We start from the raw sequence: 13,254 nt of genomic DNA on the forward strand, positions 1-13,254 counted from the left end.
GCAGCAGCTGGTCAGAGGAGGGATTTGGCAGGAGCAGGATGCCATATGCCCAGAGGGTTTGTGGCTAGTCAGCTGCACCTGCTGAGTCAGTGGGAGCAGGCCCTGTCGGCGGGGGATCAGCCACCATTTCCATGCTGGGCCTTGCAGTGGGTGGCACAGGCTTGAGAGCTGCAGGGCCTGATCAGGAAGGGGTGGGGTTTCTTCAAGGTGGGGCTCCTGCAAGAACAGTTCACAGGGGGAGGGGGGCTCCCAGGATGGGATTCCCAGAGGGCAGGCAGCAGGGCTGGGGGGACTCTAGGGGGTTTGTGGGGAGAGGTTTGGGGGTAGGATTCCCAGAGGCAGGCTGTGGGGGGGGGGTGAGGAGGCTCGGGGGGGGGGGGGTTATGGGGAGAGGTTTGGGCGTGGGATTCCCAGAGGGCAGGCGGGGGAGGGTGAGGGGGCTCTGGCAGGGTTGTGGGGAGGGGTTTGGGGGTAGGATTCCCAGAGGGCAGGCTGGGGGGGTGAGGGGGCTCTGGGGGGGTTGTGGGGAGGGGTTTGGGGTGGGATTCCCAGAGGGCAGGCTGGAGGGGGGGGTGAGGAGGCTCTGGGGGAGGTTGTGGGGAGAGGTTTGGGGTGGGATTCCCAGAGGGCAGGCAGCAGGGCTGGGGGCTCTGGGGGGTTTGTGGGGAGGGGTTTGGGGGTAGAATTCCCAGAGGGCAGGTGGGGGGGGGGTGAGGGGGCTCTGGGGGGGGTTGTGGGGAGAGGTTTGGGGGTAGGATTCCCAGAGGGCAGGCAGCAGGGCTGAGGGGACTCTGGGGAGTTTGTAGGGAGAGGTTTGTGGGTAGGATTCCCAGAGGGCAGGCGGGGGGGGGGTGCGGGGGCTCTGGGGGGCTTTGTGGGGAGAGGTTTGGGGGTGGGATTCGCAGAGGGCAGGCAGCAGGGCTGCAGGGTGAGGGGACTCTAGAGGGTTTGTGAGGAGAGGTTAGGAGGTAGGATTCCTAGAGGGCAGGCAGCAGCGCTGGGGGGTGAGGAGGCTCTGGGGGGGTTGTGGGGAGAGGTTTGGGGGTAGGATTCCCAGAGGACAGGCAGCAGGGCTGAGGGGACTCTGGGGGGGTTGTGGGGAGAGGTTTGGGGGTGGGATTCCCAGAGGGCAGGCAGCAGGGCTGGGGGCTGAGGGGACTCTAGGGGGTTTGTGGGGAGAAGTTTGGGGGTAGGATTCCCAGAGGCAGGCTGGGGGGGTGGTGAGGAGGCTCTGGGGGGGGGGGGTTGTGGGGAGAGGTTTGGGGGTGGGATTCCCAGAGGGCAAGCAGCAGGGGTGAGGGGGCTCTGGGGGCGTTGTGGGGAGAGGTTTGGGGTGGGATTCCCAGAGGGCAGGCAGCAGGAGTGAGGGGGCTCTGGGGGATTTGTGGGGAGGGGTTTGGGGGTCGGATTCCCAGAGGGCAGGCAGCAGGGCTGGAGAGGCTCTGGGGGGCTTGTGGGGAGGGGTTTGGGGGTGGGAGTCCCAGAGAGCAGGCTGGGGCGTGAGGGGGCTCTGGGGGGGTTGTGGGGAGAGATTTGGGGTGGGATTCCCAGAGGGCAGGCTGGGGGGGGTGTGTGAGGAGGCTCTGGGGGGGTTGTGGGGAGGGGTTTGGGGGTGGGATTCCCAGAGGGCAGGCAGCAGGGCTGGTGGCTCTGGGGGGGTTGTGGGGAGGGGTTTGGGGTGGGATTCCCAGAGGGCAGGCTGGGGGGGGGGGTGAGGAGGCTCTGGGGGGTTGTGGGAGAGGTTTGGGGTGGGATTCCCAGAGGGCAGGCAGCAGGGCTGAGGGCTCAGGGGGGTTGTGGGGAGGGGTTTGGGGGTAGGATTCCCAGAGGGCAGGCGGGGTGGTGGTGAGGGGGCTCTGGGGAGGTTGTGGGGAGAGGTTAGGGGTGGGATTCCCAGAGGGCAGGCAGCAGGGCTGGGGGGTTTGTGGGGAGGGGTTTGGGGGTAGGTTTCCCAGAGGGCAGGTAGCAGGGCTGGGGGGTTTGTGGGGGTTGTGGGGAGGGGTTTGGGGGTAGGATTCCCAGAGGGCAGGCGGGGAGGAGGGTGAGGGGGCTCTGGGGGGGTTGTGGGGGAGGTTTGGGGTGGGATTCCCAGAGGGCAGGTAGCAGGGCTGAGGGCTTGGGGGGGTTGTGGGGAGGGGTTTGGGGGTAGGATTCCCAGAGGGCAGGCGGGGGGGGTGGTGAGGGGGCTCTGGGGGGTTGTGGGGAGAGGTTAGGGGTAGGATTCCCAGAGGGCAGGCAGCAGGGCTGAGGGGACTCTGGGGGGGGTTGTGGGGAGAGGTTTGGGGTGGGATTCCCAGAGGGCAGGCGGGGGGGTGGTGAGGGGGCTCTGGGGAGGTTGTGGGGAGAGGTTAGGGGTGGGATTCCCAGAGGGCAGGCAGCAGGGCTGGGGGGTGAGGGGGCTCTGGGGAGGTTGTGGAGAGAGGTTAGGGGTGGGATTCCCAGAGGGCAGGCAGCAGGGCTGGGGGGTTTGTGGGGAGGGGTTTGGGGGTAGGATTCCCAGAGGCTGGTTGGGGGGCGGTCCCCTCTGGAAAGGGGCGGGGCTCTAAATAGTCAGGTGCTTCAGGGCTCGGTCACTGCCCCCAAGCTCCCTCCCCACATCCTCGCCAGGAGGCTACTAGTGCCAAGCCCAGAGGGCGGGGCCAGCAAGGGGGCGTGTCTGCTCCGCAGCTCCCCCTCCCGTCATCTGATTGGCTGTTAGCGGCGGGAGGCGGGGGCTTCTGCCGCCATGTTTTTCTGGGGCGGAAGTCACCGGGAGAGGTCTGTTAATGGGCGGAGAGGCTGGCTCAGGGGCTATCTTTGTTGAGGGCAACGCGGGCGCTTTGACCCCGCAGTGTCCGAGGAGCTGCCTGGTGAGACTCGGCCCTGCGGGCGGCGGGGGCCAGTGCCCGGCTGTGCGCGGCCAGGGACACCCCAGAGCACGTGGGGCCAGACACAGCCGCGCGAGCCCCTGGGAGTTGGGGCCGGGGGTCCAGGGGGTTACGGGGGTGCAGAGAGATGGAGGGGGGTGCAGGGGGTTAAGGGGGTGCAGGGGGTTAAGGGGGTGCATGGGGCGGGGGATGCAGAGAGGTGGAGGGGGTGCAGAGAGATGGAGGGGGGTGCATGGGGCGGGGGGTGCAGAGAGGTGGAGGGGGGTGCATGGGGCGGGGGGTGCAGAGAGGTGGAGGGGGGTGCATGGGCTGTATACACTGTTGCCTTGGCTCCCTCCAGCAGAAAGGGACCTGGGCCTGCCCTACCCTGCTGGGTGTGGAGAATTCCCTATGTGCCTTCTGCAAATTCATCACAGGACTCGCAGCTGCGGAAGCCTGTTGGCTCCTGTTGGTCGGGAGCTGCCCAGCCCGGGCCTCTGCCCCTTGGCCAGGGTGGCTTGAGCGTGGCCGCTGGACTCAGCGCGCACGGTGACTCCAAGTCCAAATATTTCAGCACGAGCGAAAGGTGGAAAAACCACTAGACCCAAGTCACGGCTATTGTGAGAAAGTTTGCGGAGGTGGCGAAGAGAGGCAGTGCTACAGAAATTGCAAAGAACAAGCGAGTGGTACGACTGAGATCTCAGGCGGGAAACCTTTTTGCTGAATGCAGTGGAAAGAAGGAGATGCCCAGAACTGACTGACTTTGGCTAAACATCTGTGAGCGTTAGACTCAGACTCTGAGGGTGAAGGTACTGATATTACTGCATTGCCATTGCCAAGTACGTCAGAAGGAAGCTGGATCCAGGTCAGCCAAAGACAACGAGCAGGAAGTGTCATGTTGTTTTCAATCACAAATGGTTTTGTTGTTTTCAATCACAAATGGTTTTGTAACAAAAACAACTCCAGAACTGAAACAAAAGAGAGACTGGAAAATTGCTAATTTTTTTTGTAGCAGTAATATTCCCGTTTTTGTTATTGAGCATCCAACTTTTCAAGCAATGAACAGCTGCCTACGGCCAGGCTACCGAGCACCCAGTCAAAAGCGGGTACCAGGTGAACAGTGAAATGCAGTTACTGATGGCTTGAGGGGTGGAAGCATGCAACAAATTACATGGAAAAACAGTTACGGCCGGCGTAACTGTGTGGATTGCTCACTGTGTGCAAATAGGGAAGACTGCTTCATGCGTCAGTGGTTGATATGGTATGCAATAAGAAGCCTGGACAGTACTATGCTACACTGGCAAGAGAAGCCAAGGCATTAGCAAATGAACTGTACAGTTGCATTGTGAAGAGCGACATGACAGAAAATAAGAAAAAGATGGAAAGTATGATTGATTTGGAAGACGATGGATGTGCATCATATTGACTCAATCTTCTTGGACAAGAACGTACACTAAGTGCTTTGATGAAACGTAGATTGCCAGAATATTTTTGTAAATTGCTGTCAGCCTAGAGCTTGGTTCAAAGAATGCCAAATCCCCAGTGACACGATGGAACAATCAAATAACATGCCTGGAAACGTGTTAAAAATCGGCCACATTATCTCAGGATTGTGAGAACTCATGAGGCAGAATTTGAAGATAGAGCGATCAGTATAATTAATACGCAAGGAATTTACCAAGAAGCAAAGAACTTGATCACTCAATTGAAACCAGTTGCGGTGGCACTTGACACACTCCAAAGGGACACACATCAACAGTTGCTGTTACATGTGAAGTATGGTTGGATCTGCAGATAAATGAAGATCTTGCACCACATAAAGCAAAAGTACAAAAGAGACGTCCTGAGGCAATTACTCCTGTACACATGTTGATCAATCTCCTTCTCAGGAAAATACTCAGGAAAGAAACCGTCAGCTGAACAAGAATATATTGCAAAGCAGTGGGTGCTTGGCATAAATCTGAATGTTGCGCAATATTTACTTGCATTTAAAGCAGAAGGATGTCTGGATTCAAAAATCTACGTTTTCATCCACTATGAAGAAAAAGGATGGGAAAATCTGAAGGATGCTGATAGTCCATCTAACTTCATAGAACTGGTAATGCAATTGCATCAGTGCCCAGCAAGTGCAGCAAGCAAAGAACGAATCTTTAAACTTTGGATACATCCATTCATAACTGAGGAATAGGCTCGGTCTATCTGCTGCATCAAAGCTGGTCTACTGCTGCAGAATGCTGCATGACCAGATGGACCCAGGCTGGTCGCCTGCAATGCTGCATGCTTCTGATTGCGTAATGCATCAAGCCTGCACCTCTGCATTACTGTCATTTTCATATCCTCAGATGGTTTTGATTATTTGTATAATATTGAAAATGAGTCATGACCTGTATGATTTCCTTGAGGAAAATACCAAACCAAATTGGACGCAGGCATTCCGACATTCCTAATTACATATATTCGTATTATGCCCTGTGCAGTTTTACTTTTTATTTGTACAACCCTAAATTAATCACTGAATCTACTGCCTTATGGAACCACATTTTCAATATGTAGCTAAAGTGGTGTGCATTACTGAAACAGTTTTTTAAATGCCTTAAATTGGGACTGACTAGTTTTTCCCAGGGTAGTAAAAACCATGATTTTACCTGGTAAAAAAACCACCTCTGGTGAATACCATGCTATCCCTGGTGTGCATGGGGGTGCAGGAAGGGATGGGTGACTGCACATAGCAGTAATGGGGGGAGAGATGGGTGAGAGTGCATAGGGATGAGTGGGTGGAGGGGTGGGTGTTCGTAGGGGTGGCATAGTGTGGTGGTGGAGGGGATGGGCTCGTGGTGGATGGGTGTAGCAATGGGGGGTGGAATGGCAGTGGGTGAGTGGAAGCATGGTGGGGGGCGGGGATGAGGGTAGAGGTGCATGGTGGTGGAGGGGATGGGTGAGTGGGCATGATGGTGGAAGGGTTCTGCTAGGGCTGCTGTGAGATGGAATCCAAGCCTTTGTGCTCTGGATCCCTGGGGTATTTCAAACATCTGGAGCCTGAACAGAGTCCAGCTACTGCCCAATCTCAGGGTCCCTAGGCACGCACCCAGAGCACAGACCTTCTATCTGGCACCCCCCTGTGAGTGTTGGAACCCACTGTCCAGCCACCTGCCCACTCCAGGCTCCACAGTACTTGAACTCATTTGCCATAGATCCACAGGATCGGTGCTAGGCCCCAGTTTTTAAACAGTGCTTGGAACCCTTCAGTGCACCAGGCCTCCAGGGGGTCCCACTCTTCCTTCAGGGCAGGCCACCCAGCCTCACTGCCACCGAGATGGAGCCTCTGGCCTCCAGCCCCCTTACTCCACCCAGTGAGTTCTGCCCTGCGAGCTGACGTGGCCGTGGCTCGATGAAGGGCAGCTGGCCTCAGTTGTGCTGTCCTCTCGCTCTCTCCGCAGGGTGTGATGTTCCCTGCCCTGCACCACCTCCGCCTGGGCGCCCGCCCCACACTTGGTGCCAGGAGGGCAGGCGGCTCTGCAGGGGGGTACCTGTCCCGGGAGAATGAGCAGCGGTGCCGAGGGCTGCTGGAGGCCTCCACCAGACGCTACCGGCAGGAGGCGGTGGCAGCGGCTGTGCTGGTGACGCTGTGTTCTGTGGGCGGGTACCCTGCGCTGCTGTACACGCTGCGCTCCAGCACGCTGACGGGCCAGCACAAGGGAGATGTCAGGTACCACGGCCCTCGACTCACTGAGTGCCCTGCAGCCCTGCTCCCCAAGCCTACCTTCCCTGCGCCCACAGCTCTGCCGGTGCCCCTCAATCCCAGCCGGCACCCCCGGCTATCCCAGCCCTGGGCTCCCCCCGGAGCTCTGCCGGTGCCCCTCAATCCCGAGCCCCGGCTATCCCAGCCCTGGGCTACCCCCCTCCCACAGCTCTGCCGGTGCCCCTCAATCCCAGCCGGCACCCCCGGCTATCCCAGCCCTGGGCTCCCCCCGGAGCTCTGCCGGTGCCCCTCAATCCCAAGCCCCGGCTATCCCAGCCCTGGGCTCCCCGCACCCTTCCACAGCTGTGCTGGTCCCCCTCAATCCCAGCCTGCACCCCCTGCTATCCCAGCTTTGGGCTACCCCCCTCCCACAGCTCTGCTGGTGCCCCTCAATCCCAACCCACAGCCCCGGCTATCCCAGCCCTGGGCTCCCCGCACCCCTCCACAGCTGTGCTGGTCCCCCTCAATCCCAGCCTGCACCCCCTGCTATCCCAGCTTTGGGCTACCCCCCTCCCACAGCTCTGCTGGTGCCCCTCAATCCCAACCCACAGCCCCGGCTATCCCAGCCCTGGGCTCCCGCACCCCTCCACAGCTGTGCTGGTCCCCCTCAATCCCAGCCTGCACCTCCTGCTATCCCAGCCTTGGGCTCCCTCCCACCCCCCTCTACAACCCTACCCGTGCCCCTGAATCCCAACCTACATCCCCCTGTTATCTCAGCCCAGAGCTACCCCCACACAGCTCTGCCGGTGCCCCTCAATCCTGACCCACAGCCCCATTATCTCAGCCCAGGGCTCCCCACCTCCCAGTGCAACTCAGTCCCACCTCACAGTCCCCTGCTATCCCAGCCCTGGGCTCTCCTCACGCACAGCTCTGCCGGTGCCCCTCCACCCCTCTGTTGGTTCAATAGTTAATGGAAGCTCTTCTCTGCGGTCCTGTGATAAGTCTATGCCCCTTTGGCCAGTTCCTGAGCATCTGGTGCCAGGGTGGAAGATGCCCCTTCTGCCTGCCATAGCGCCTGAGGCAATGGGTCTTGCCTCCCCTCTAAGGAGACTCTGGTTTTCTTGTTGCAGTTTCCCGGGCGGCAAACGCGACAGCTCCGACCAGGATGTGATTGCCACAGCGCTGAGGGAGACTCAGGAAGAGCTGGGCCTGCACTTGGGGGCTGAGAGCGTCTGGGGAGTCATGAGACCCCTACCCACCGGGGTAACACCACTCCGCTCCCCTAGCAGTGTTAGGGAATCTCTGGGGCAGGGCAGTGTGAGAGAAGGGGGGGGTGTCTTTCTGGGGCAGGGTAGTGTGAGGGAAGGAGGGGGGTCTCTGGGGCAGGGTCCCATGGGCAGGGCAGTGTGAGGGAAGGGGGTGGGTCTCTCTGGGGCAGAGTCTGAGGGCGGGGGATCACTTTGGGGCAGGGCAGATTCTTCTGGGGTGGGATCATGTGGGAGGAGCAGCATGAAGGGTGGGGTGTTGCTCTGGAGCAGGGTCCCATAGGGGGCAGCCATGTGAGTTGGGATCCTCTTGAGGCTGGGGTCCACTGCGCGTGGCAATGTGAGGGGAGGTGCTGTGAGGCAGGAGGGTCCTGTTGAAGGGGTCTTTTGGGGTGTGTGTACTGTGTGACAGGGAAGGGTCCTATGGGGGGGAGGTGCACTGTAAGGTGGGGATTTCCCATTGGGAGTCTCTCTCTCTGAGGTGGGGTGTGTCCTGGGGTGGGGGCGCTGTGAGATAGTGGGCCATGGGGGGGGGTCTCAGAGGAGGGAGATGCTAAGGTGGAAGGCTGGTGGGGGGATCCCTCTGAGGCAGGGTGAGTCCCATGGTGTGGGGGTGGTGAGGCAGAGAGGCTATCGGAGGGGGCCCTCTCTGAGGAGAGGGAGATTCTGGGGGACAGTGCTGTCAGGAGGAGGGTCCATGGCGGGGGAGGTCTCTCTGAGGAGGAGGGTGGCACTGCAAGGTGGAGGGTCCATGGGGGCTCTCCCAGTAGGGGTGGGTTCTGTTGCAGCAGTGTTGTGAGGCCAAGGGGTCTCTTAGGGAGGATTGCAGGGGGGCGATGCTGCAAGGTGGAGGTGGGTCCTGCGGGCAGGGGATACCTCTGTGAGGCAAAGGTGGGTCCCGGGATGGGGAGAGGTTCCTAGGGAAGCCAGTGTCAGTGAGGTCTCACTCTGGTTTCCTTCCAGAGGGGACTGACTGTTGCTCCCGTCCTGGCACATCTGGGCCCCTTGGAGTGTGTGTGTCTGAGCCCCAACCCACAAGAGGTGAGCCCCACGCATTCCCCACCCCGCCATGGCTGTGCTGTTTGCGGCTGCCCTTAGCACGTGCAGGGCCCCCCACATCCTTCAGGTCCCTGGCCGGAGGGTGGCACCCCAGCCTGGTTAGCGCGCTGGCCTCCTGCAGGGAGGGAGATCAGCAGAGCCCCTGGCCTATGGGCAGCTGGGACCAGTGTCACCATGGACCTGGCTGCCTGCATCAGGCTCCCCCTACCTGGAGTGACTCATGGTCTGGCCAGAGTGGACCTTCCCAATCACCCTGGCTGAGTTCCTGCCCCAATCCAGCAACCCAAGACCACCCCAGTGCCCCTTGCTGGGGCACCTCTCCCCTGCCCTGCCCAGCAGCTCCCCTCCTGCAGCAACTGGAGCCCCCCACCTAGCAACCCACTCAGGCAGTGGTGTCCTGGCTTGGGGGAGAGCCCATCTCCTGCAAAGAGACCCTGAGGCCTGCTGGTCTACATTTAAATGTTAGGGTGACCCGGCTACGGCTCTCAGGGGTGTGAAGAATTCTCCACCCGCCCCGAGCGCTACAGCTGCACCAGCCTAGCCCCTGGAGCGGACAGGGCTAGGTCGACAGAAGAACGCTTCGGAGGACCTAGCTGCTGCTTCTCAGAGAGGTGCAGTTCCTGCAGCGATGGAAAAATCCCTTCCATCCTTGTAAGAAGCGTCTTTGCTTCAGCAGTGTAGCTGCAGCACCCTTAGCGTAGACGTGGCCTGAGAGTTCAAGGAAGAATGATGGGGAATCCGCCCTGCCTGGGCACCTTGTTCCAAGCATTATTTTCTCTCCCTATTAGCCATTTGTGCCTTATTTCCAGTCTGACCCCAGCCCTGTGTCTGAAGTTAGAGTCACCTGCTCTCAGAAATGCTCTCCTTTGGCGATCCTTATGCACCAGACTCAGTCACCTCTTCATCTTCTGTGACTGTGGGATTTGTTTGTACTAGGTCTATGAATGCTATGTGTGCCTCAGTTCCTCCCCCACATACTTTGCAGTGCCACCCAGTGGTGGAAAATTTTAAATGGGAAATTGCATTGAGAAGGTGCATTTCCAGTGAGGTCCCATGGGAATTGGTCCTTGGCCCTTGGCCCTGCACTATTTAACATTTTTGTCAGTGACCTGGAAGAAAACACAGAATCATCACTGATAAAGTTTGAAGATGACACAAAGGTCAGGGAGTGGTAAATAATGAAGAGGACAGGAGCACAGATACCACGTGATCTGGAACACTGGGGAAATTGGGCACAAGCAAACTATGTATTTGAATATGGGTAAATGTATACATCTAGGGACAAAAAAGGTAGGTCGTGTTTACAGGGTGAGGGACTGTATCCTCAGAAGCAGTGACTCTGAAAAAGATTTTGGGAGTCGTGGGTAGTTAGCTGAACATGAGCTCCCAGTGTAACGGTGAGGCCAAAAGAGCTAATGTGATGCTGACTAATCTTGAGTAGGGAAAGGGAGGTTATATTACCCCTGTAGTTGCTACTGGTGTGACCACTGCTGTGTCCAGTCCTGGAGCCCACAGTTCAAGAAAGATTTGGATACATTGGAGAGGGTTCAGGGAAGATCTATGAAAATGATTACCTGCCCTATAGTGATAGACTCAAGGTGCTCAGTCTGTTTATCTTAAAGAGAAGATTAAGGGGCAACTCAATCAGAGTCCATAAGTACATACATGGGAAACAAATAGTTAATAATGGGCTCTTCAGACTAGCAGAGAAAGGTCTAACAGGATCCCATGGCTGGAAGTTGAAGCTAGACAAATTCAGACTGGAAATAAGGTGTAAATGTTTAACAGAGAGAGTAATTAACCATTGGAACAATTTACCAAGGGTCAGGGTGGATTCTCCATCCCTGGCAATGTTTAAATCAAGACTGGATGTTTTGCTAAAACCTCTGCTCTAGGGATTGTTTTGGGGCAGTTCCCTGGCCTGGGTTAGACAGGAGGTCACACCAGATGACGGCAGCGGTACTTTCTGGCCTTGGAAGCTATGCAAGAAGAGTTAAGTTTGCTTCTGGGGCAGCACAGGAGACATGAGGTGTGGGTGGCGTTTTGCTGTGTGGGGTGCAGCGAACAAGGAACTGGCTAGAACCTGCTGAAACCGAGCCATATCAATGCCTAAGCCAAAAAAGATGATAGGAAGCCACAGTGACGAGAACACGCACACATAGCAACCAGGAGACCTGAGGAAGGAGGTTCCCCCCACCTCACGGCAGGGAAACAGAGCCGAGGCCAGCTCGAGAACCGATGACAGAGAGGCCGGGAAGGGATAGAAGAGGGCATCTGAGAGAGACAGCGTGCTCATCTGAGACTGAGAATGGGACAGACGGAGCCTGAAATGGAGGCCAAGCAGCTTGGCTGGTAGATGGCACTGGCTTGGCCAGATGGACAGTGTCTTAACCTTTATTTCTCTCTGCTGCCCTAAGACCCTCCCCAGATTGGTTCCAGGTGACTAATAAACCCTGCTGTGTATGGGAAAGGCTGCCTGGTGTCACTGCAAACACTGGCTGGGGTGCATTAGTCCCCGAAGAGTGTACAAGTCTCTGAGCAGGGGCCTGGCTCAGTGGGATGCACTGGGCAGAGCTCATGGGGTGGAGCAGGAGGGATGGAACCTAGTGGCTCACTCTCAGAGGCAGTGAGGCCACATGGCCTGCCCTGGAGGAAGAGTGGGACCCCTTGGGGGGTTGGCACACTGAAGGGCTCCTCTAAGCAACTCTCAAAGCTGGGGTGCAGCACCGATCCCATGGATGCATGACGCCTCCTGGACAGAGCCGTGAGATGGTGTTCTCTGGGCAGGGCCAATCCCAGCACTGGATGCGGTAACCAGTGATGGGCCCTTCCCCACCCACATGCACACAGCTACTCCCCCTCCCCTGCTCGCTGTCTCCACTTGTACACCAAGGACTGCATTCACCAGGACCCCTAGGGGCTAATCAGGGTCCCAGCTTGCCAAGGACAGCCCTACCCTTCAGCCTGACCTGCAGGCTCCATTCCCAGCCACAGGAGCTGGCACTAGGCAGGATGGAAGGAGCCAGGTTTACCCAGGGGCCAGGTCTGATGCGTCCCTGCCACCTTTGGGGATGTCTACGCTGCGTTTTAAAACTTGCAGCCGGTAGTGAGCCCGGCTCTACAGCCCTGGGCTTGTGCTGGAGCTCTGAAAACAGCCGTGTAGGCGTGCGGGTTCGAGGCCTGAAGCAGGGACAGGGGGGTGGGCTCTGAAGCTCCAGCCCAAGCCACAACATCTATATGGCTCTGAGGCTCGCTACCGCGAGGTTTTAAGAGGATAGAGATCACCTTTGTGCCGCCTGCCTGCTTTGCCAGCAGCCATCCCTCCTAAAGCTGAACAGCAGGGGGCCAAACACAGTTCCTAGAGGTCACCCTGTAAAGGTCTCCATCAGCTCCAGAGGGGAACGGCCCAGTGGGGAGCTCCCAGGGGGACAGGGGATGAGCCCCGCCCAGCCTGCATCTCCTGTGTGGGGGAGGAACAGCAAGATGCTGTCATGCTGCAGGAGTATCTGTGCTCGAGAATACACTCCCCTAGTGGGGAGGGAGGCTTGTCAAGGAGGGAGCAGCCGTGGTCCCAGCTGCTCCTCTCCCGGGCCCTACTCTACTGTAGGAGGTACTGTCTGCTGGGGCCATGGAACACAGCCCCCCCCGTAGGGCACTCGGGTGTGCTGCTTCCCTAGCCAGCCCGGGGGCCGAGGGCCAGGCACGGGGGTAAGGGGACCCTGCCGGGCAGCGCAACACCAACATGCTGTTTGTGTCTCTCTCCGCCCCCAGGTCGAGGATGTTTTCACCATCCCTCTGTCTCACCTGCTGCAGGCCCAGAACCACGGTTACACCCACTTCCGCCACCAGGGTCGCTACAGCCACACGCTGCCCATCTTCCTCAACAGCCGCTACCGGGTGTGGGGGCTGACGGCCATCATCACGGACCTCACGCTGGAGCTGCTGGCGCCCAGCGCCTACCGCCGGAGAACACGCCCACCCAGCTCCCGCTGAGCCCCCAGCCCACCTGCGCTATGGACTGCCCCAGCCCCGCAGCATGGAGAGAGCCAGCTGGCCGGTCTGGGTGAGGTCCCCCTGGAGGCAGAGAGAGCCAGCGGGGGCAGGCTGGGTGAGGTGTCCCCTCACCTCAAGGGCAGAAAGAACAAGGGGAGCAGGCTGGGCATGCCTGCCCCAGGAGCGTGGGACAGAGCTGAGGGGGTGACCCCAGGAGGGAATCCCCAGCCCCTGATAATGCTGCGGGGGAGAAGAGTTACATGGTGTCGGGAGGGGGGATACTGGTGAGACCTGCGTGAGCCGTGATGCTGAAGCCTGCTGTATTTCATGTGGGGCCTACGCATAAACAAACCTCCCTGAGTTCAGTGTGCCACCTCAGTGCTGGGGAGGGTGGAGGGGGAGCAGTGGCCCA

General features: G+C 58.8%; 1 protein-coding gene across 4 annotated transcripts; it reads left to right on the forward strand.

Moving 5' to 3' along the window:
- Positions 1-2,700: 2,700 nt before the first annotated feature.
- On the forward strand, positions 2,701-13,199 carry NUDT8 (nudix hydrolase 8). Of its 4 annotated transcripts, XM_037899248.2 has the most exons (6): positions 2,745-2,849; positions 3,284-4,944; positions 6,284-6,552; positions 7,656-7,788; positions 8,754-8,831; positions 12,621-13,199. In XM_037899248.2, the coding sequence occupies exons 3-6, from the start codon at positions 6,290-6,292 to the stop codon at positions 12,840-12,842; spliced, it is 696 nt and encodes a 231-aa protein (XP_037755176.1). In that variant the 5' UTR covers positions 2,745-2,849; positions 3,284-4,944; positions 6,284-6,289; the 3' UTR covers positions 12,843-13,199. The 4 variants fall into 4 exon arrangements, with proteins under 4 accessions (XP_037755178.1, XP_037755174.1, XP_037755176.1 ...); XM_037899250.2 differs by lacking the exons at positions 3,284-4,944; positions 12,621-13,199 and adding an exon at positions 10,745-12,587 and having other exon boundaries at positions 2,701-2,849; XM_037899246.2 differs by lacking the exon at positions 3,284-4,944 and having other exon boundaries at positions 2,702-2,849; positions 12,663-13,199.
- The last annotated feature ends 55 nt before the right edge of the window (positions 13,200-13,254 follow it).

This window comes from Chelonia mydas, chromosome 6 (assembly GCF_015237465.2).
Source record: "Chelonia mydas isolate rCheMyd1 chromosome 6, rCheMyd1.pri.v2, whole genome shotgun sequence".
Taxonomy (NCBI): Eukaryota; Metazoa; Chordata; order Testudines; family Cheloniidae; genus Chelonia; species Chelonia mydas.

Excerpts from the sequence above, each read along its gene's own strand:
- NUDT8 (XM_037899246.2), top strand. The coding sequence starts at position 2,766 with ATGGGCGGAGAGGCTGGCTCAGGGGCTATCTTTGTTGAGGGCAACGCG. Across the intron at positions 6,553-7,655 it reads CAGCACAAGGGAGATGTCAG|TTTCCCGGGCGGCAAACGCG; the intron begins GTACCACGGCCC and ends TTCTTGTTGCAG. Across the intron at positions 8,832-12,662 it reads TGAGCCCCAACCCACAAGAG|GCCCAGAACCACGGTTACAC; the intron begins GTGAGCCCCACG and ends CACCTGCTGCAG.